The sequence below is a fragment of the Stenella coeruleoalba genome, assembly GCF_951394435.1.
Source record: "Stenella coeruleoalba genome assembly, chromosome: 15".
NCBI classification, from domain to species: domain Eukaryota; kingdom Metazoa; phylum Chordata; class Mammalia; order Artiodactyla; family Delphinidae; genus Stenella; species Stenella coeruleoalba.
In genome coordinates, this window is record NC_137161.1 from 16061560 (window position 1) to 16083288 (window position 21729).

The following is a 21729-nucleotide window of genomic DNA, read 5'->3' on the forward strand; positions in this document are numbered from 1 at the left end:
CCCTGGCAGTGAAAGCACCGAATCCTAACCACTGGACCACCAGGGAATTCCCGAATGCCTGACTTAGAGCAATCAGGATTTGCCCCTGGATTGGAGACCTTACTCTGAGTCCCATGGGAGGAATACTGGACCCTGGGACAAAAATTAAGGCTCTATTAGCAAAGAGGACAATTGTTGTTGGGTAAGCAACAACCAACAGTAGCTGTACAATAATACCTGCTCCCCTGACCCCACCAGGTTAAACTGATGTGAGCCTTATGGTCATTTCCCAAAGTGGGTTCCAAGGAATACTAACCCTGACAGGTGTTCTGCAAGAAGGGTCTTCTGATTAACGAGCATCTCCTCACGGAGACTCATGGTCCCCAGGGGCACCTTAGGAGTTCTGACAAACTCCCACAGGCAGGAACACTCTCATTCCATTTAACCTCCTCAAACTGTCTTGACTTCAGAATTGTTTTTCTTTTTTTCCATGATAAAATACATTAACACCAGTTTCGCGAAACACATGTTTTGGAGATCCTGCCTTAATGGTTGATTAAGTTATGCAGCCAGGAAAATGTTCCACAGGCCATACACCTCCAGTCTGGCCTCTTATGGTCAGAACTGGATGAGCGGTACCCACCACGTTGGGAAGATTCCTGCAGACCAGGTAGTGGATAGAGGCCCCAGTGACTCAGGCCACAGGCATCCTTTTCCTGAGAAGGAATGAAAAGTGCAGTTTTGCCCTAACTAAACTCATCCAAAACTTGGATTCAGACCCTATGGGAAAGTCGCACGTCAGGGTGCTGGCGTGTGGTTACTTGCTTATTTTCCTAGACTTAGTTTTGATTACCCTTTCGGTGTCTTCCTTCCCTTGCTTTCTCTTTGTTAAAGCAAATGTATTCACACTGACGTTTAAAACTGCAGAAGCCCTCTTATCTGATGTCATCAATACCAAATGCAAGCTGGTTAACTGAATGTTAGTAAGATCAGAGAAAGATTTTTAAAATGATTTATATATCTTATGACATTTATTTTCATTTATATCACATTTACGTAGAGTGTATAGATATTCAGTCTTTTTCATTCACTAATCTTTTGATGGCAAAGCTTTTTTTGGGGGGAGAGAGAGAGACTGTGCTTCGCGGCTTGTGGGATCTTAATTCCCCGACCAGGGATCGAACCCGGGCCCTAGGCAGTGAAAGCACAGACTCCTGACCACTGGACCACCAGGGAATTCCCGGCAAAGCCTTTTTTATGATGGTAGTGGAGTTTCCCATTGTCTGTCTTCCATTCCTGTAACGTATCATCTATAATTTCCAGTTTCTGTTGGTTTCTTTAAAATGGAGCAAGAAATTAAAGACACTGCAACGTAGTCCGAGTGTAGAAAACATCTAGATTTCTATCATTTTGTTCCAACCTTTTATAGTTATCCCATTCATGCCAAATTTGGGAGCGATTTTTAAGGAACTGTCTCCCTGTGAACATCCAAAAACATTCATCTTGTGTTTGGAGAAGTAAGACTCTTCTTCTGTACACTCATAGTCCATTGGTTTAGGGAACAAATATTAATAAATAACAAAATTTCAATAATGAGTACAATGGAGGTAAACAGTCTTAAATAAACACACAGTTCCACATGTGGGAACAGAGGCGTGGATTTGCTAGGTCATAGGCTGCTGGCCAGGCACATCAGGGTGCTAAGGGCATCAGCTAGCAGGTTTTACAACAGAGGAACAGAGCATGGTGGCTAACTGTAGGTCAGTGGAAAACTTTTACAGAATTCATATTAGAATCATCTGAGATGCTTTCCAGTATCCACATCAACAAAGTCATAATCTCTGGCCCTGTGAAGTGGATCTTAAACTATAGATGTGGCTTCCAGAAACTCCTCCATCCTGTGTGTTTAGAGGGTGTGGAGGCAGGTCTCACTGATGAGCACACCCCCAAATGTTCTTCTCAAGGACAGAAGTTCTGAGGCCCGACTCAGGGGTGTTCCCAAACCAGCGAAAGCCGGGCATTCCAGGCCACCAGCCCGCTCTCTTACCAGCACACACACCTAGGCAGAAAACCAGAGCTGGTCTCATTCTCTCCCTCTGAGTTCTCTCTGTCCTCCCTGGCTCCTCTTCATCTTCCCAGTTAATCCCAGTTAATCCTTTGCCAGCTTTTCTGAGCAAAGACTCTGACCTGCCAAAAAGCTAGCCTTTATTGAGCACTTGCTATGTGCTAGCTGCCTCACATAGAGTTCACTTAATCTTTGGTCAACCAACCCTCCCCACTCCACTGCCAACCAAGATCTGGATCGTCATCTCTCTGGACCACACTGCTGGGGCTGCTTAACGTTTATTTCTGATGATTGATGAAATCCAGTCTATTGCTGGCACTAGACTCCAAGCCCCTCGAGGGCAGGGACCACGTCTATTTATTCACACTGCATCGCCAGCACCTAGCCCAGTGAATGCAGGGTGCACTGCAAATACTCGCTGATTCAAAGGAATGAATGAAAAACCATATAAAGTAGGTATCATTACCTCCATGTTATAGGACAGCTGAGGCTTACCGGGTTTCAATAACTTATGCATGTTGTAGAACTATCCAGTGTCAGAGTTAAGGTTAAAACCCAGGTTATTCTATACTAAACCTGAAGGGGAATTGCAGGGAGAAGGCGATATTCAGGTTTTATTAAACTTGGGAGCCTGGTCTGTATATTAGGACTACATTTACCATGGTTACAGACTTCACCAGCCTTTTACAAATATCCCAGTAACTCCCAGAGTTAGATGTGAGTATTCTCGGTAGCCACTGCCAGTCCCTACTGAGCACTTACCATGCGCTGAGTCATGAGGGGAAAGAAAAATGCAGTTCCTGCCCTTGAAAGAACAGCAGGGTGTCATTCAGGAGAAAATCCTCCCAGATTCATCAGATGTTAACTCACGGCTTCCTCAGGCCTGGGAACTGTGCTAGTTGCTGAGATCACAGCAAATAAGCTAGATATGATGCCTTCCCTCTTGGAAGCCACAGTTTGGTAGGGAAGGCTTAAGGTGAATAAATGATCATAATAATCAGTTAGCTGCTACTACACACAATGCCCAGAAGAAGTACTGACATCATGTGGTAGTACTCAGGGGGAAGGGCTCAGGAAATCATCCTGGATGTAGTCAGGTTTAAGCTGAATCTTGAAATATCACTAGAAGCTGGCCAGGGGAGGAGAGAGAAGAGCACACCAAGAAAAAGAAGGGGAGCATGTGCAAAGGCCCTGAGGTAGGAAGGCGAGTGTGACTGGAGAGCCGTTCAAAAAGAGTCAGGAAAGGTGGGCAGGGGCAGCCCACTCCGGGCTTTGTAGGCTGCTGAGAATCTTGGTCCTTACCCTGCGGGCAGTGGGAAGCCCTGTAATGTCTACAAGTCCCAGTGAGGGGATCATCCCCAAGGGTATTAGGAAGCGCTTCCTTACATAGAGGCTCCTCTCAGCCAGATGGCTGTGGGTGGGTCCTCCTCTCCCTCTTTGGATGCATTCTTCCTGTCCCCAGAGAGAACTGTCCTGACTTAGAGAGTCAGGCAGGGGATGGCTCCAGCACTTGGCTCTTCCCCCTTCCCAGGGCCCCATCACTCCCAGCCTCCCCTGGGTGTTTGTGCCTCTTGCCACTTGCTCGTAAGTTTCCTAATATAGCCTGGCCATTTCCTCCCCAACTGGAGGCCAAGAGCCCTTCTCCTGTTGCAATCTCAGTTTTTCCTGGGCTTAAAGTGGCCACGTCAGCCCATCTCATGCCAAATTTAAGCCAAAGGTAGACTGGTTGGTTTAATTTCACAAACTTGTCCAATCTCGAGATTAGATGTCTTCCTTCTTTTCTCTGGTTTACCATCTTCTCTGCTCTTTTCTCACTCACTTCCCACTTTGATTTATATATTTTTTTCTTCTTTCTTCTGAGACTTCTGGAAGGAGCACAGCCAGACATGGGTGTGAGTTTTGACTCTGTGCGTTTATTAGCTGTGTCATCTTCGGTGAGCCTTATAGGAACTATTAAATATCTCTCTGGTCATTTCGCAGACCTGTTTTCAGACGGATAGAGCAGAAAGAAAAGAAAATAGTTGGAAAGTGCATGCTATTCACTCACTCATTCACCCATTCAGCAAATATTTATTGAGTCCCTATTTGATACTGTTCTAGGTACTAAGGATACAACAGTGAGCAAAAAAGAATGGAATCCCTGCCTTTGTGGAACTTACATTCCAGTAGGAGAGATGGTTAATAAACAAAAGAAAAAGCAAAATATATGTAATATTAGATACGCTATGAAGGAAAAAAGAAAGCAACGAAGGGAGATAAAAAGAAAAAAACCTTGGGTGGGGGTTATAATTTTAAATAGGGTGGTGAGGGAGTCTTCAGGGAGATGACATTTGAGTAAAGGCTTGAAGATGGTGAGGGAGTGAGCCATGCAGATATCTGGAGGAAGAACATTCTAGGCAGAGCAAACAGCAAATGCAAAGGCCCTGAGGCAGGACCATGGCTAGTGTGTGGGAAGAACAGCAAGGCCGCCTCTGTGGCTAGAGTGAAGTGAGGGAAAGGGGAGAATGGGAGGCGGTAAGGATGGAGGAGTGATGGGGATGAGATCAGGTAGGGCCTTGTGGGTCACTAAGGACTTCAACTTTTTTTCTGAGTAAGAAGGAGCAGAGCAGTGTCGTGATCTGGCTTATTATATTTGAACAGAATCCCCTCTGATAGGTGCGTTTGGGAGATAATGGTGGCTCGGGCTACCATCTAGCAGCAATGGGGGTGGTGAGACGTGGCGAGATTCTAGATTCACTTGGAAAGTGGAGTGGACAGGATTTCCTGATGGATATTTGCAGGACACTGTACTGGGTAGGGTTTTTTTTTCCTTAAAAATTTATTTACAAATTATTCATTTATCAAATCAACTTTATTGAGGGATAATTTCCATGCAATAAAACACATTTTAAGTGCACAGTCTTTTTTTTTGAATTTTATTTTATTTATTTTTTTATACAGCAGGTTCTTATTAGTCATCAATTTTATACACATCAGTGTATACATGTCAATTCCAATCGCCCAATTCATCACACCCCCCCCACCCCCACCCCCGAGGTGCACAGTCTTGACAAACGTCTACACCTGTGTAACCACCAGCATAGTCAAGATACAGAACATTTGCATCAACTCAGCAAGTTCCCTTGTGCCCCTGCACAGTGGATCTGTGCAGCGGATCTGCTTTCTATCACCATAGTTTAGTTTCTTCCAGGCTTTCATGTCATTGGAATCATATGATTTGTCTCCGGCTTCATTCCCTTGGCATGTTTTTGAGATCCACCCATGTTGGTGTGTGTTTCAGTAACATGCTACTTTTTACTGCGGACTAGTATTCCATCGTGTGGTTGAGCGCAGTTTGTTTATCCATTTTCCAGTTAATGGACATTTGGGTTGTTTCCATCTTTTGTTGTCTCCCAAAGAAGCCGGAAAACAGGTATTATTTTTCTACTTTCCAGGTAAGGAAATTGAGAATCAGAAGAAGTAGCTTGGTCAAGGTTCCCCAGCTTAGATGGTGTTGGAAACCAGTTTGTCTCTCTCTGTGTTTCTTTCTGTCCCCCTGCTTCCCACACAATGTGGCCCCATGTGGATGAACTTGGAAAATGGAGCATAATAGTTTTCTATCTGTCTCCTCACATTTTCATCCTTTGTACCACACTCTCATTTCTTTATTCTCTACACTTGCCACATAATCCCACTTCCCCCCTTGAGTCAGACCTCAGTTCAAATCCCAGTTCTGCTTCTTCCTCACTGTGTGACTTTGGGCAAGTCACATAACCTCTCTGAACATCAATCCACCTAAGAAATGGAGACCATATTTGCATCTTCCTTTGCGAGGTCATGCCCAACGCTCTCATCTCTCTCTGTCTCTCTCCATTTCTCTTTGGCCCTGTTACAGTTGATATTCTCTGATCGTTGTTTTTTCGTGGCTCGTCATTGAAGGGAGGTGAACCCTGCTGTCCTCTTACCCCTGGCTGTTCCTGCCTGCCGTACTGAGGGGCCAGAAGCACCAGACACCCTCCCCAACAAATTAAAGCAGAATTTCAGGTGGCAAGGCCCGGGGATCTGTATTTTATCTTTAGCTTCTCACATGCAGCCAGGATTGAGAACTGTGGGCTCAGAGCATGAGTTTTGGGCATCAGATAGACTTGGGTTTTGATCCTGCTTCCTTGGTCAAGTCTAGTAACTTCTCAGATCACCAACTTCCTCTCCTGTAAATAAGCATCTGCATGAGACCCACCTCACAGGGTTGCTGGGAGGTGTAAGTGAACCCCCCGCACTGTACGTGATCCTTGATGAGGTCTCTTCACACACAAAGGGCTGGGGCTGGGTAGGCGTGGGATCCTGAGCTGGAGCAGTCTGTGCTGGGAGGGGCCGGGCCGTGTGGAGTCATGGGGACTCACTGTCCTTTGCCTCCAGAGTCACAGTGCCCCGATTCCTAGAAGCCCAGCATCTCAAAGTGAGGCCAAACCTTAGAGCCTCATCACCAACACGTCATTGACTGATGGGGCAACTGAGCCTGTAAGAAAGGAAGAGAGTCACCCAAGGTCACACAGTGAGATGGCGTCTCTGGACAGGTTCAAGCCAATCAATCAGCAAATATTTCTGGAGCACCTCTATGTGCCAGGCACTGTCCCAGATGCTGGGGATACATCAGAACAGAAAACAGGAGAGATCCCTGCACCCACAAGGCTTCCATTCTAGCAGGGGAGGAAAAGCAATAAAGCAATAAATATAAATAAATAAGTCATATGGTATGTCAGAAGGTGATAAATGCTATAGAAAAAAAAGAAAAAGTAGATCACGGATATCTTGGTGCTTGTGGGGACACAGGCAGACTGTAGTTTTAAATAGGGTGGTCAGGTAGTCCTCAGTGAGCAAACACTTGAAGGATATAGGTAGGAAAAGAGTTCCTGGCAGAGGGAACAGCCAGTGCAAAGGTCCGAATGGGAACATGCCTGTCAGGTTGACCTTAAGAGTCCCTTACCAGCCATCCTGGGTATTTGTTGTTAAGCCATTTGGTTCTTTTGGTTAACCAGGACAGCACATCAGCTTGTGTTTAAAACAGCGGCTCTGAATTTCCCCCCTCCCTTCAGTGAACATGATGTGTCAGGCCCTGTTCTACATACAAAAGGCACAAAGATGAAGGCAGAGAGATGGCTTTCAGTGGTGCTGCTGCGGAGAGACCAAGAAGGTAGAACAGCTGTGTGTGGGGGTGAGGGAGGTGTTGAGTTGGAGATGCTGTGTAACATCTGGGGGCATCCATCTCCAAGGCAACATGTGGAGCTGCAGAGGGGAAGAAGTTGGGGATATATTCAGGAGAATCTGCAGGACACAGATGGCAGTTATAAAAACACCAGATGATGCAGTCACCCAGGGACGGTGGGGAGGAGGTTTTGGACGGAGCCCCGGGGAGCACAGCCTGTTAGGATGGGGGTGGAATACGACGATATTTTGTCACCTTTGTATCAGCTTGTTCATACAACTCAGGTGACCTCACACGCTAGCATAACTTTGTAAAATCACATCACACGTATCTTTTCTTTCTTAGTTCTTCAGCAATATTAACTCATTTAAACCTCCAACAACCCTACGAGGTAAGAGGCAATGGTTACCTGTTTGACGGGTGAGAAAGCTGAGCCTCAGAGAGGTTAAGTCACTTGCCCAAGGTTACACAGTTAGCAAGGGCAGAGGCAGGGTTCGGACCCAGCGGCCTGGCTCCGCAGTCTGTGCTCCTAACCATTACTCTGTGCTGCCTCTCTATTCACGTCGTGGCCACATGCACAGATTCTATTTCCCAGGAGATCAGGTATTCATACTCATGGACATGCAAGGCCTTCTTGTTACCAGCTTCCTGTACACGCCATCTTGCGTACACGTCGTCTTACACGGTCTCAGTTTCATTAACGCGCACAACTTCACACACTCACGCAGCCTCGAGTGTCTCAGATTACTTTGTGCTTTAACACTCAGATGGCCTTGTGTACTCAGACCTCACACATACCCATAATGTCACCTCCACCGGGCACTCACTCCAGTGTGTACACACTGCATCATACACTCATGAGCTCACAGAGACAAAGGACACCAATAGGCACGTTCCTAACAGTCTCCTCTACCCATGGCCTTGCACAAATACACACTCGCCTGTGCCCTGCAACATTCACACTGCTATGCAAACTCACTGTCTTATCCATTCATGACCTTGGACTTTCACGTCACCTTGCACACTAGGATAACCATGCACACGCATTCAACCTCACATACCGACAGAGCCTTGCCTGCTCACAAGTTTGCACTCTTTGATCCTCTAGTAGTCTTGCACCCTCACTCAACTTTGCCTTTCCTGCATACTTAAGACCTCAAATGCTCTCATAACCTTATATACGTCCCATGCTCACGTGATCTCGGTCACCCTCTGTGCACACACTGCCTTGCACACTCAAGCTTCTACACTCACACAAATGCGATATTCACGCTACCGCACAAACTCACTGTTGTACCACTCGTGCTCTGGCACATTCATTTGCTCTGTGTGATTCCAAATCTGTGCACACTCACAGAGCCTCATCTGCTCACACAACCTCACACTTAAGACGGACTCACTCAACCTCACCTGATTTCGCACAGTAAAGATCCTGGCGCATTCCCACCAACAGAAATACTCACACCGGTCATGCAAACTCCTTCCGGCCTGTCTGCTCGTGTCCTGGCACGCACTCCCGGGGCCCCGCCTTCCCGCACAACTTCACACACCGACACTCGGCATCACACCACCTCACTCCATCTTGCACGCTTGTGGCCTTGCCACGTTCTCACCGACGGAAATATTCACACCACTATGCAGACTTCTGGCTTGCACGCGTTTGTTCTCCCACACTCATTCACGCAACCTCACACACTCGGAGCCTCACAGGCTTTGGTCACTCCACCCTCCCTGCCCCGCAAGGGCCTGGCCCGCCCCCGCCCCGGCGCCCCCGGGGGCCCCGTCCGGCCGCCCCACTGACCGCCCTCTCCTCGCCCGCAGGGACGTACCAAGGCCAGTTCACCAACGGCATGCGCCATGGCTACGGCGTGCGCCAGAGCGTGCCCTACGGGATGGCCGTGGTGGTGCGCTCGCCGCTGCGCACGTCGCTCTCGTCCCTGCGCAGCGAGCACAGCAACGGCACGGTGGCCCCGGACTCGCCCGCCTCGCCGGCCACCGACGGTCCCACGCTGCCCGCGCCCGCCATCCCGCGCGGTGGCTTCGCGCTCAGCCTCCTGGCCAACGCCGAGGCGGCGGCGGGGGCGGCCAAGGGCGGCGGCCTGTTCCAACGGGGCGCGCTGCTGGGGAAGATGCGCCGCGCCGAGTCGCGCGCGTCCCTGGGCAGCCAGCGCAGCCGCGTCAGTTTCCTCAAGAGCGACCTCAGCTCGGGCGCCAGCGACGCCGCGTCCACCGCCAGCCTGGGCGAGGGCGCCGAGGGCGCCGACGAGGCCGCGCCCTTCGAGGCCGACATCGACGCCACCACCACAGAGACCTACATGGGCGAGTGGAAGAACGACAAGCGCTCGGGCTTCGGCGTGAGCGAGCGCTCCAGCGGCCTCCGCTACGAGGGCGAGTGGCTGGACAACCTGCGCCACGGCTACGGCTGCACCACGCTGCCTGACGGCCATCGCGAGGAGGGCAAGTACCGCCACAACGTGCTGGTCAAGGGCACCAAGCGCCGCGTGCTGCCGCTCAAGAGCAGCAAGGTCCGCCAGAAGGTGGAGCACAGCGTGGAGGGCGCCCAGCGCGCCGCCGCCATCGCGCGCCAGAAGGCCGAGATCGCCGCCTCCAGGTAGGACCCCGGGGGCGGGCGCAGATGGGTTGTGCCCCGCTTGGGGAAGAAATCCTGAGCCAGGGCAACCTGGGAGGCCCTGTTTCGGCTTCTTTCTCCATCAGGGGCTCCTCCATGACTCTGTATAGAGGACTCTATATAGAGGGTTCATTGGAGGTGCTTCGGGATCTCATGTCACCTGTTCATCTATTGTCCAGACATCCATCCATCATCCATCCATCCATCCACACACTCAGTGACTCCCATCCACCCATCCACCCAACCCCTACCTTCACTTTTAAACCTTACATTCACCCAACCATTATAATATCAACGTGAACAACCATCTCTCTACCCACCTATCCACCCAGACCCTTAACTTCCTGCTTACTCATTCAACCACCCAGTCACCCATCCAGCCACCAGCCATTCATCCAACCACCCAGGCACCCATTCAACCACCCGTCCATCCCCTCATCCCCAGCACCCACTTTCACTCAACTTCTCCCATCCACCGAACCACCAGCCATCCTATTCAACCATACATCCATTCACCCAGCCACCTTCATTCACCCAGTTACCTCCATTTATCCAATCACCCCATTACCCAGTCACGTTTCCATTCACCGAAACAACATCCACTCCCACCCACCTAGCCAGCCATCCAACTCTCCACCCATTATGCATCCATCCAACCGCCTTCATCACCCAACCATACTTAGATCCCACAATCCGTCCACCTTCCATTCACTAAACCACCTCCACCCACCCATCCGCCAGCCCTGCATCCATCCGCCCTCCATCCATTCAGTACCTACCCTTTCATCCACATTCAAGCCCCTCTATGTCTTTTTATTGTACTTCAGAAAAAGTTCCAATGTTGCCTTCAAAGATTTATAACACCTACTGTGTGCATGGCACTATTTTAAGTGGTTACAGGTATTGACTCATTCAGTCTCCTTAACAGTTTTATAATATTGGTACTATTTTTATTTCCATTTTACAGATGAGCTAAATGAGGCATTGAGAGATAAGGGGACTTGTCCCAAATCACCCAGGTAGCTAGTGGCCAGGTCGTAGGTGGTTCCTCCCCTCCTATCCAGCCTCCTTTTCTACCACCCTCTCCTTGGACCTGGACTTTTTTCTCTGTACCAGTCACACTGGCCTTTTATCATCCTTCTCTGGTTCTTCCTGTCAGAAGGCTTTTTTTCCTCCTGGTTCCTTTGCCTGGACTGCTCTTCCTTTCTCTTGCTGCCCCCTTAGTGTCTATTCCTCCTTCAGAGCTCAGGTCAAGCTTGACCCCCATAGAGAGCTAATGAGGCCCAACCCCCCGTCACAGGCCACCTCTCACTCAGCTGCGTGGATGTCTTCTTAGAACATCTCACAGCTGCAACTTTATGCTGTTTATGTGATTTTCTTTTAACCTAATACTTATAAGGAGCTTCCTATGAGCCAGTCACCATTCTGAGGTCTTCACATACATTAACTCATTTAATCTTTACAAGATCGTGAGGGGGTAGGTACTATTATTATTCCCATTTTGCAAATGTGGCTGAGCTGCGGGGACAGCAGAGGGGGCAGCGGGACAGTGGTGACAGGTACTAGCCTGTCCCAGTGCCTGTAGCCATCCTGCTGGCGGCTCAGAATGAAGCGGGCTGGAGGCTTTCGCACTGCGGTCTTCAGGATTAAGCAGACCGAGGGCCAAATCTTGGCCCTACCATCTTTTAGCTCAGACCTGGGCAAATCAGTTTGCCCGTCTGAACTTCCGTTTCCCCATCTGTGGTGCCGCCATTGCTTAGTTGTATGTTCTTGGCTAAGTCAACCTCAGTTGTCTCATTTATAAAAATGGGGCTGGTCTGAGAGTTAAGAAACATAGCGCAAGTCCAGTGGTTCACAGCCCTGTCATGGCATGAGTTCCCTTGGAAGCCAACTTTGAGATGGAGATTAGCGTGCAGGAAGTTTATACAGGAGCGCTCTCAGGATCAACACCTGTGGCGAAGGGAAGGCGGCAGGATTGGGCGGAGGGAGATGCCGGGCTGCCGTGCAGTCTCCACAACGCATCAGCCGACCGCAAGGGGCAGCCTGCAGTGCAGATGACCTTCAAAGTTATCCCAAGTTGAAGTGAGGGAGCTGGATCTTTACACCCTCTGCACTGGATGCAGGCTAACGTCCAGAAAGGGGCGTGACCTGGGGCTGGATGGCTCTTCTCAGCCAAGGGCAATCCCTGGACAGGACTGACAGCGGGCAGCAGTCTGAGCAGCTGGGTTGGGGGCAGGGGGAGGGGAGAAAGAAATCCTTGGTTCTGAAGGGGAGACTGGGTAGCAGATCCCATTGTCTACTACAGTGCTGGCCACCTAGCAAGGACTTCATCAATATTACTAGTCATTGTCGTCCTTCGATGAATTCATTCTACAGATGTGGAAACTGAGGCTCAGAGAAGGAAGACAATATGATTTAGCTCACCTGACAAGCGAGTGAGAGAACCAGGGCTTCAGCCCCTGGCTTTCTGATTTCAAAACTTTAACCAGCACATTTTCCCACTCTAAACGTTGTAAACTTTAAATTGTCATGAACATATGCGTAGGTAGTATCATTAAGGCAGAAAGGAGGTGTGGATAATTTTCTTAAGACTTCTTGGTTAGGGGCAGAGCCAGGCTTATGACCAGGCGATCCTATAATTTATTGTCCAAACTTGGACACTTTTATGAGTAAAAGGGGGCACTTTTAAAAAATAACACTTTTATGTTGTACTGATTTTAGATTTACAGAAAAGTTGCAAAGATAGTACAGAGAGTTCCCATATACTCTCCGCCCAGATTCCTCTAATGTTAACTTCTTTCATTACAGTAATACATTCATCAAAGCCAACATTCATACCTCACTGTTACCTAAACTCCAGACTTTAAGGTGGTGTCTGCCAGCTTCTTCTACTATAAAGTCACCGTTTTCCCCTTTCCCTAATTTAATCTTTGGAACACAGACATCAAGTTCAGCCCACATTCAGGACGGAGAAGGGTCTGGAATTAAGCTCTACCTTTTGGAGGGGGAAGCATCCACATACATTATTTGGAATCCTTCTGTACGGAAGATTTGTCTCTTCTTCCAAATGGAACATTTAAAATTATTATGCCAAGTGTATATAGTTACGACAGGTGTAAGCCAGGACTGTCTGGGGCCACCCTGGGACACAGCAGAGCTTAGATTACGTAAGAGCTGAAGCTCTTGATTTGGAAGACCAAGAGTTAGCATTCTGGCTCTTCTACTGAATTGCTATGTGACCTTGCCCAAGTTGCCTCACCACTCTGAACCCTGGATCTTCTTTCTTCCTAGGGTTTTTTGGGGGAGTAGATGAGCTAATGCCTGTAAAATGCCTGGCACAGAGCAGCCAGCAATAAAAGCAGTCATTGCCATCATTTAACATGTTCGCTTTTAAAAGTGAGGAAGTGGAAGCTTGGAGAGAAGGAGGGATTCCCCCAAGCTCTCCCCTGCTGGGGGCAAACTCTTGACCCTCTCTGCCCCTTTGCTTTCCCGGTCCTTCCTGCCAAGGCTGTGCCCTTGAACATGAAGGTGTTGAGCTGCCTCCAAGAAGGCTGCCAGGCCCACAGCTGGGCACTGAGTCTCTGGAGTGAGAAGGTGGTACCAGCTTCCTCCGCGTGGTGCCACTGGGAGGGGAGTGTAGGGGAGATTTGGATTCCTCATCCTGGATGCCCGCGGGGCTGGTGGCATGTGGGGGGCAGCTGCCTTACTCGGTTTTAAACTCAGATTGAATTTCCAATTAAGGTCATCTTGGGGTTAGGAGGAAAAGCAGGGTTGTCTTTCTCCTGGGGGCTTTGGTGAGTATTCGGGCTGCAGAGAACAGAAAGCCTTCCCAGCAGCCTTCAGGCCCAGGAAGGCCTAGGGTTTCTGTCTATTGTGGCCTCAGGCTCCCTGTCCTGGGCTTACATGGAAGCTATCAGCTCAAAGTCTAGGATCAGGACAGCTTTCCCAGGGAGGAGGGGAAAGCTGAGAAGTCTCATCCTCTAAAGTGGGCGATGGATTGAAAATGATTCTAGATCTGTGCTGTCCAATATGGTAGCCACTAGGCGTACGTGTGTGTCAAGCTCTTGAAATGTGGCTCATGTGAATTGAAATGTGCTGCAAATGTGAAATACACACTGGCTTTCAAAGACTTAGTAAGAGGGGCTTCCCTGGTGGTGCGGTGGTTAAGAATCTGCCTGCCAATACAGGGGACAAGGGTTCGAGCCCTGGTCCAGGAAGATCCCACATGCTGCAGAGCAGCTAAGCCCGTGCGCCACAACTACTGAAGCCAGCATGCCTAGAGCCCGTGCTCTGCAACAAGAGGAGCCTGCACACCGGCAGGCTTGAATGAAGAGCAGTCCCCACTTGCCGCAACTAGAGAAAGCCCGTGCGCAGCAACAAAGACCCAACACAGCCAAAAAAAAAAAAAAAAAAAGACTTAGTAAGAAAAGAATGTAAAGTAACCTAGTAATAATTTTTTATATTGATTACAGGTTGAAATGATTATATTTTAGATATAGTGGGTTATGGGCTTCCCTGGTGGCGCAGTGGTTGAGAGTCCGCCTGCCGATGCAGGGGACACGGGTTCGTGCCCCAGTCCGGGAAGATCCCACATGCTGCGGAGCGGCTGGGCCCGTGAGCCATGGCCGCTGAGCCTGTGCATCTGGAGCCTGTGCTCCGCAACGGGAGAGGCCACAACAGTGAGAGTCCCGTGTACCACAAATAATAATAATAGTAATAATAAATAGATATAGTGGGTTAGAGAAAATGTATCATTGTAATTAATTTCACTTATTTCTTTTAAATTTTTTGAATGTGGCTACTAGAAAAGTAAAAAAAATTACATGTGTGTCTCACGTTATATTTTTCTCGGACAGTGTTGCTCTAGACCCATTCAGGGCCCTAAGGAGATAGTCCAACTCCTTCACTGACCAGATGGGGAAACTGAGGTACAGAAAAGGACAAAGAGATACCCATAGTCACTGAGTGATCAAGGGGGGAGCTAGCTTCATGGTTCCTGATTTTGTGACTACGAACTCTTTTTGTAATGCCTCTTAAGGTCGTGGATACTGGGCTGTGGAGGGAAGCTGGGATATTTGGGGAGGTGGCTAAACTTTTCTGGTTGTCATGACAACACCCTGATAAATGGCTCCCTTCTGGAAGGAGCACAGGGAGTGGTTCAGAGTGGGGCTCCGGCTCTGCCTCTTGCTGGCTCAATTTCATCTTCTCTCCAGACTTTAATTCTTTCATGTCTAAAAGGAGAATAATGGTATCTACCTCAAAACGTTTTCACAAGGGTTAAATCAGAGACTGCATATGCAGCACTCAGCATAGGGCTGGAAGCAGGACTCAATGAATGTTAGCTTCTCTTGTCATTGTCTAGGATTCTTGTTATTATTGTTGTCATTGTGCCCCTGCAGCAGAGGCAGGGGCTGGCCTGCAGGAGATCTCAGCTGCCCCAGGGTGTGAGGCTTGGAACATCTCAGGTTTTTGACCAGGGTGGCATCAGTGTGGCCCTGAAAACAGGGCCCCCTGAATTGGTCTGTCCTCTGCTCCAACACCTCCCCACCCCCATTTCAAACTACCCCCCCACACACAGACACACACCCAGATTGACCCTGGAAATTCCCAAGTTGAATGCAGGGTTAGAGTTGGCTTTGTGAGTTGCCGGGAGGTGAATTTCTCGGGTAAGTAGCTAAGAGCTTGGGTTATGGCATGGAACTGACCCAGGTTTGAATCTGGGTTCAGCTACTTACAAGCTGTGTGACCTTAAGCAAGTTACCTCACCTTCCTGTGTCTCACTTTCCCTTTCAGTCAAATGGGAATTATGTTAATTCTCTTTCAAAGTACTGTTGCAGAGAGTAAAAGAGATAGCCCATGTAAATGGATTTTGCTTTGAAGGCATGCAAGGAGATATACACTGTTACAATGAATCCGGTTATGATGAATCATTTTGTACTGATCTGAGTCTGCCTGAGAATGATATCACCCCAAGGGAAGCCTCTGTCTTCTCTCACAGTCCCTACAACTGTTTCCCAAACTTGCATCTTGTGCATGCCAGAGTCCCAATTTTTGCTATATCCATGTATCACCTCTGCTTTCCAATTTAATCTCTATCTTTAAATCAACTTACTTCAAAATATGTACAATTATTGAAAAGAAAGACTTTCGACTCCCTGTTGAAAGTGAGAGACCCATAGCACGGGAAGTTCTGAAAGCAGAATGATGTTATTCAAGTCTAAGGTCAAACTATTAATTCCAAAGATCCTAATCCCGAAGACTGCTTTCTTTTTGCTAAAAAGAGACATTGACAAGAGATGGACAGGTCTGAGAGACCTGTAGGCACCTGACTGAGGTTTGTCCTTGACCAACAAGAAGAATGGTCTGATGCTATTTCAGGCTGTGGCTTCACATCTGCCCATTTCCAGCACCTACAGGGTGTGCAGACCATCCTGGGGAAGAGGGTCTGGCCCTAGGCTAGGCCAAGGTAGGTCTAGGTAACTGCCCATGTTCGAGCCTGTTTAATTTTTATTTAACAACAATCCAGGTAGTCCTTGTTTCTAGGAGCCAGAAGGATTCTAAGTACCTTACATATATTAACTCACTTAATCCTCAAAACAACCCTATGAGGAAGGTACTATTATTCCCATTTTACAGATGAGGAAACTGAGGCACAGACAGGTTAAGTATCTCAAACAAGGTCATTCCTCTGAGTAATGGCAGAACTGGGAGTTGAGACCCCAGAGCCAGGAGACCTGGTTCTAGAACGGTCTTAACTGTGATCTGACCTTTGGCTGGATTTCTTTCACAGACATTGATTAGCACTTACCCTGGGCCAGGCTTGTGCTGGGGCATTGGTCACCCAGTGGATCCGCATGGCCAGCATCCTCTGGGGACTCACAGCCTAGTGGCCAAGACAGAATGGGATTTGACACAGTCAGTGGTGGATTAGAGGGACAAGTGAGCAAAGAGTTACTAACTGCCCCAGAGGTGGTCTGGGAGATTCCCTGCAGGTGATAGGTGACTCTGCTTAGGAGTTTGCAGATGGAGACGAGGGAGAAAAAGGTCATTCCAGGTAAAGCCACAGAGGTAGGAATGTGTGTGGTTTGTTTTGGAAGCCATGAGTCATTGGCAGGGCTGGTGTGGGTGGGGAAAGAGATTAGAGATGAGCCCGGGAAGGCAGCCTAGCACCAGGTGAGGATGGCTTTGAATGCCAGGTTAAGGAGTTTCGAACTTACTATGCAGCAGGCATTATTCTAAATGCTTAGCTAAATTCACTCATCTAATTCTAACTGTGGCATACAGAGGTTGTTAAAACATGCTCCAAGTCACATAGCTAGTAAGTGATAGAACTATAATTCTGGCCCCAGAGTCTGATCTTATCCAGGACAGTTTCTGCCACTTGAGATAGAGTGAACTTCTCTCTTTCCTCTTTTTTTTCTTTTTCTTTTTTTACATTGTTCAGAAAAACATACTTGCTAAAATTTAAGGAAATTCAGAATAATAGAAGATAAAAAGCAATAAAACCCTTTTTCTACTTCTACCTCTGTTGCACCTCTGAAGTAACCATTGTTAACAGTTCACTTATAGCATCCTTCCATTTACCTATTCTGGTTTGTGTTTTTCTCTTTTCTTTTTTTTTTTTTTTTTTTTCGGTACGCGGGCCTCTCACTGTTGTGGCCTCTCCCGTTGCAGAGCACAGGCTCCGGACGTGCAGGCTTAGCGGCCATGGCTCGCGGGCCCAGCCGCTCCGCGGCATGTGGGATCTTCCCGGACTGGGGCACGAACCCGTGTCCCCTGCATCGGCAGGCGGACTCTCAACCACTGCGCCACCAGGGAAGCCTTTCAGCTTGCTTTTAATATGTTTTGAGATCTTTTCATCTTATGCACGTACTGCCTTAATCTTTTTAACGACTGCATTATATTCCATAGTTCGGATGTACCATGATTTATTTAGCCAGATCTCTCTTGATGGAGACTGAAACCATCTCATGTTTTTACAATTACAAACGAGGCTGCAGTGAACATCCTTGGCCCATATTCTTGCTCGTGAAGCTGGTTAAAGGGATGGCTCAGCCAGGTACCTTATCCTATCAGGGATATTTGAGCATCAGCAGAATGCATTGGAAGTATAATGCCGTTAGCCCAGGTCTTGGCAAGGGACTGACTCTTGACGTTCACGGTCAAAATGTAAATTCTGTGTTCTCCCCTGACAAGGTCTATGGTACTCTTGAGTGGATTAACACAAACAAGCAAAACTCCAAATCACCCCTGTCAAAGGTCCCACTGCCCCTCCATACTTTTTTAAATAGAAATTTAAGAATAATCGTTGCAAGGCGTGTCAAGTCATTAGCCTGCTGCAGTGTCCCCATGTCTCTGCCTGTCCCTGCTTGCACAGATATACTTTTATGGATTAAATTCCTAGAAGCGAAATTGCTGAGTCAAAAAGAACGTGCATTTTAATTATTAGCAGAACCCCAGTTAATCTCCGAAAGGGCTGTACCAAATTCATAACCCCCATCAACAATGTACAGTTGTGTGAGGGCGGTTTTCCTCACACCATCACCAACACCATGATTATCTTTCTTTTGCATCTTTGCCAAATTGTTTGAGGACAGTCAGGTGTTCCGTGAACCCAGTGATCACCGTCCACTGCCCAGGCCCACAGGGGCAAAAGTTTTCCCTTGTTCTGTTTCTGGCTCACCTCCAGAGGTTCTTGAATATGCGGTTCCACCGGGGGGATTAAACTCTCAGGGGGTGGCCTCAAAATGTTGGGAAGGCCCCCAGCCGCGGATTCCTGCCGCCCATCACATCTGTCCTTCAAGAACTGCCAGATGGACAAAATCCCTTTGCTCCCAGAGACCGAAGACTGGGATGAATGGAATTTCCTGAGTTGTCAGAGCTGGATTCTCATGATATACATGAGGCAGCTGTGACTCTAAGGCTGTGACTCTGAGCCGAGTGGTCTATGGAGAGGGAAGATCTTGCCTGGGTCCCTGGCAGCGGGAGATATTCAAACTGTGAGGCAGTGTTTTTGAGGGAGGCAGGCCTTCCAAGCTTGGAGAGGGGAGAAGCAGAGAAAAGACAGCATCACTCCTATCAGTCCTCAGAAAAAGCCGGTCAAAGGACATGGCCCAATGTGCTCATTTTACAGATGGAGAAACTGAGGCCTAGAAAGGGACAGCGACCCAGAGAGAGGAGCATGGCCAGGGGGCAGAGTGTGGGAGGCTCTTCTGAAACCTCAGTTGGTTTCGGGGTCACATTTAATAGGTCATCCAGGAAGAGGACAGGCCTCTGGGAGGTAGAAAGGAGCATTTTGTCTCCCCCAGCCCCAGCCCTGTAAACTGTGCTTTCAGTCTGACTCTGGAACCTTTCCAGCTTGATATTTCAGCCTAAACAGCAGTCAGAGAACAGACAGGCAAACAGCCTGCACCTTTGCGAGAAACATTCCCCTTTCCTCCAATGCCAAGGTTTCCCCATGTCCCAGCGGAAGGTCTGACCATGTGAAGCCAGTGCTTGGCCCTGACCGTGGCACCTGAGCTGAGCCCCAGCAGTGCCAGGGACTCAGGGGTCATCACCAGAAGGGCCTGGACACAGGGTGTTGGGATAACGGTAACAGTGAGAATAATGGTGGGGACCATAGGGTAAGCGCTTGAGGCCTCAGACTCAGGGTCAGGCTGCCTGCGTTCTGGTCCTGGACACTTGCTAGCCTTGCAGGCAAGTGACTTCCCCACAAACTTCCTGTCCCTCCATTTCTTCATCTCTAAGATGGGGATCATGAGAGGTCCAGTCTTGGGCATATGAGAGGATCAAGCACTTGGGGGGCCGGGCACAGGTCAGGGCCCTGTTCTCACTGCTGGGTACCGGGCTCTGTGCCGATTCCCTTTATATGCATCATCTCATTTAGTCCTCATGAGGGAGGTGCTACCTATTATATTAACCCATTTGACAGATGAGGAAACTAGCCCAAAGTCCCCGAGTAACTGACACAGCAGGGCTTCAAATTCTCTGATCTGGACTCTACCCCCTTAACCACTGCTGGAAGAGAAAGTCTTTGAGCTCCAACATTTTAGGTTACTATCCTGCCAGTCTGATATTCTGTGCCTTGACCTTGGTGCCTGGCCATCCTTTTGTATGGCAGAGTGGTTGAAAGCATGGGGAGGTGGAGAAATTGAAGTTCGAATCCCGCTGTTTCTTGCCAGCCTCGTGTCCTTGGTCCTTCCTGAGCCTCACCTTCCTCGTCTGTAGAATGGGGACAGTAACAGCCTGGCTCACTGTCGTGATGAGGACTAAATGAGATGATGTGTGTAGAGGATTTTATGTGGTCTCGGTGCTCGGTAAGGAGAGGCCAGTTTTATCATCATTCTTCTTACCCGGAGGGTCAGGCGGGTGGAACTCGGAGAGGACAGCAGGCATTTCCTCCAAGCTTCGTCCTTCCCCAACTGCAGGCTGTTTCCCTCCTCTGGGTTTCCACAGCCCAGTCCAACTTCCACTTGACTTCCTAAGTCCACATCAGTGAGTCCCTGCCATTGGGAGAGGAGTTAAAAATAAAGCCCAGTCTTTAAATCCTTCAAGTAAACACCCAGCTCTCTAAAAATAGCGCCTTTGTAACCGGTCTCTGGAGCCAGGTGGGGATTGCGGGATGGAAATTGGCGAGGCTGGTTCTCGCTGACAGGTTGGCGGGGGCCAAGCCTCTACATCACCCCGCCTTGCTGCCGAGCGTCTGGGCTTGAGGGGCAACCAAGGATCCCCTAGAATCTCCAGCCTCTTCTCTGCAGCCCAGAGCTGGCCACCAGCGCCTCACACTGCCCCACTGTGAGGGCCCCTTATCAGCTCTTTCTGCCCTAAACTCTCCATGCAACAGCTGGAGTGAGATTTTAAAATGTTCAGCGTGACCACGCCACTCTAGTAAGCAAAACCTTCGTGGCGTCTTCAGTTTGGTTTCCCCTGAAAGCAGAGCCTGAGACAAGGGTTTGGGTGCAGGAAGTTGATTTGGGAAGTGACTCCAGGAAGGAGGAGGTGAGAGGAAGTGGACGGGTAGAGTGAGGCAGGGAAGAAGGAAAAGCCAATATAAGTGTGTGTTATCGAGGCATCGCGGCAGCCACAGGGACTGGGCTGGGCTGGGACCTCGGTACAGAACACACCCGAGATTGTGAACCTGGAGGATGGGGCAGGGGCGGGGGTGGTAGGTGGGCAAAGCATTAGCCACTGGCTCCAGTCCCCTGTTCACTGAAGATTTCCCCCAGGGGCATAAATCCACTGCACTTCCGGGTGTGCTTGCACTTGGGGTCGGGGTGAAGGGGCCTCTTGCAGCATTGAGAGCAGGCTCTGGGTAGAACTCGGGAAGCTTGGGTGGGACCCTGGCAGTACCAGGGCATCTTCCTGTACGTGGAACTGTCCTGCAAAGCAATGGGTGAAAGTGGGGGTAGACTGAGGGGCTGTGATGTGGGCAGCAGGGGTGTCTGCCCTTAGGAGAAATTTCAGATTCCCCTGCCTTGGCCCCCAAGACCCTTCCTGTCTGGCTCAAGCTTACCACAACAGCCCCATCTCACGCCAGTCTCCCCATCACTCACCTCCAGCCTCAGTTCCTCCAAAGGGCCGTTCTCTTTCCTGCCCATGGTCCTTTGCACGTGCTATTCCATGTGCCTAAAATGCTTTTCCCTTACTCTTGATCTTGCTAGCACCTCGTTTATCAGGCCTCACCCCGCTCAAATGTTTCTTCCTCAGGGAAGCTCTGAGCTCTTTCCTAGTCTGGGCTCCCGGTTATATGTTTCCTGTGTGCCCTGGCCTCACCTGCCACCCCGACAATTGTCCCTGCTCATTCTGTCTTCCCGACTACTTTGTATACTCCCAGAGGATGGCAACCCTGTCGGCTGCGTTCACTGCCAGGTGGCG

The 21729-nt window shown here is 49.1% G+C and overlaps 1 protein-coding gene across 2 annotated transcripts in view; it reads left to right on the plus strand.

Annotated features, from left to right (window-relative positions):
- Window positions 1-21729, plus strand: part of JPH2 (junctophilin 2) — a 60198-nt gene that overhangs the window by 15119 nt on the left and 23350 nt on the right. For both annotated transcript variants that reach the window (XM_079946231.1, XM_079946232.1), the window contains exon 2: window positions 9048-9837. In XM_079946231.1, the coding sequence (XP_079802357.1) occupies window positions 9048-9837 (790 nt within the window). The remainder of the gene's footprint in view (window positions 1-9047; window positions 9838-21729) is intronic.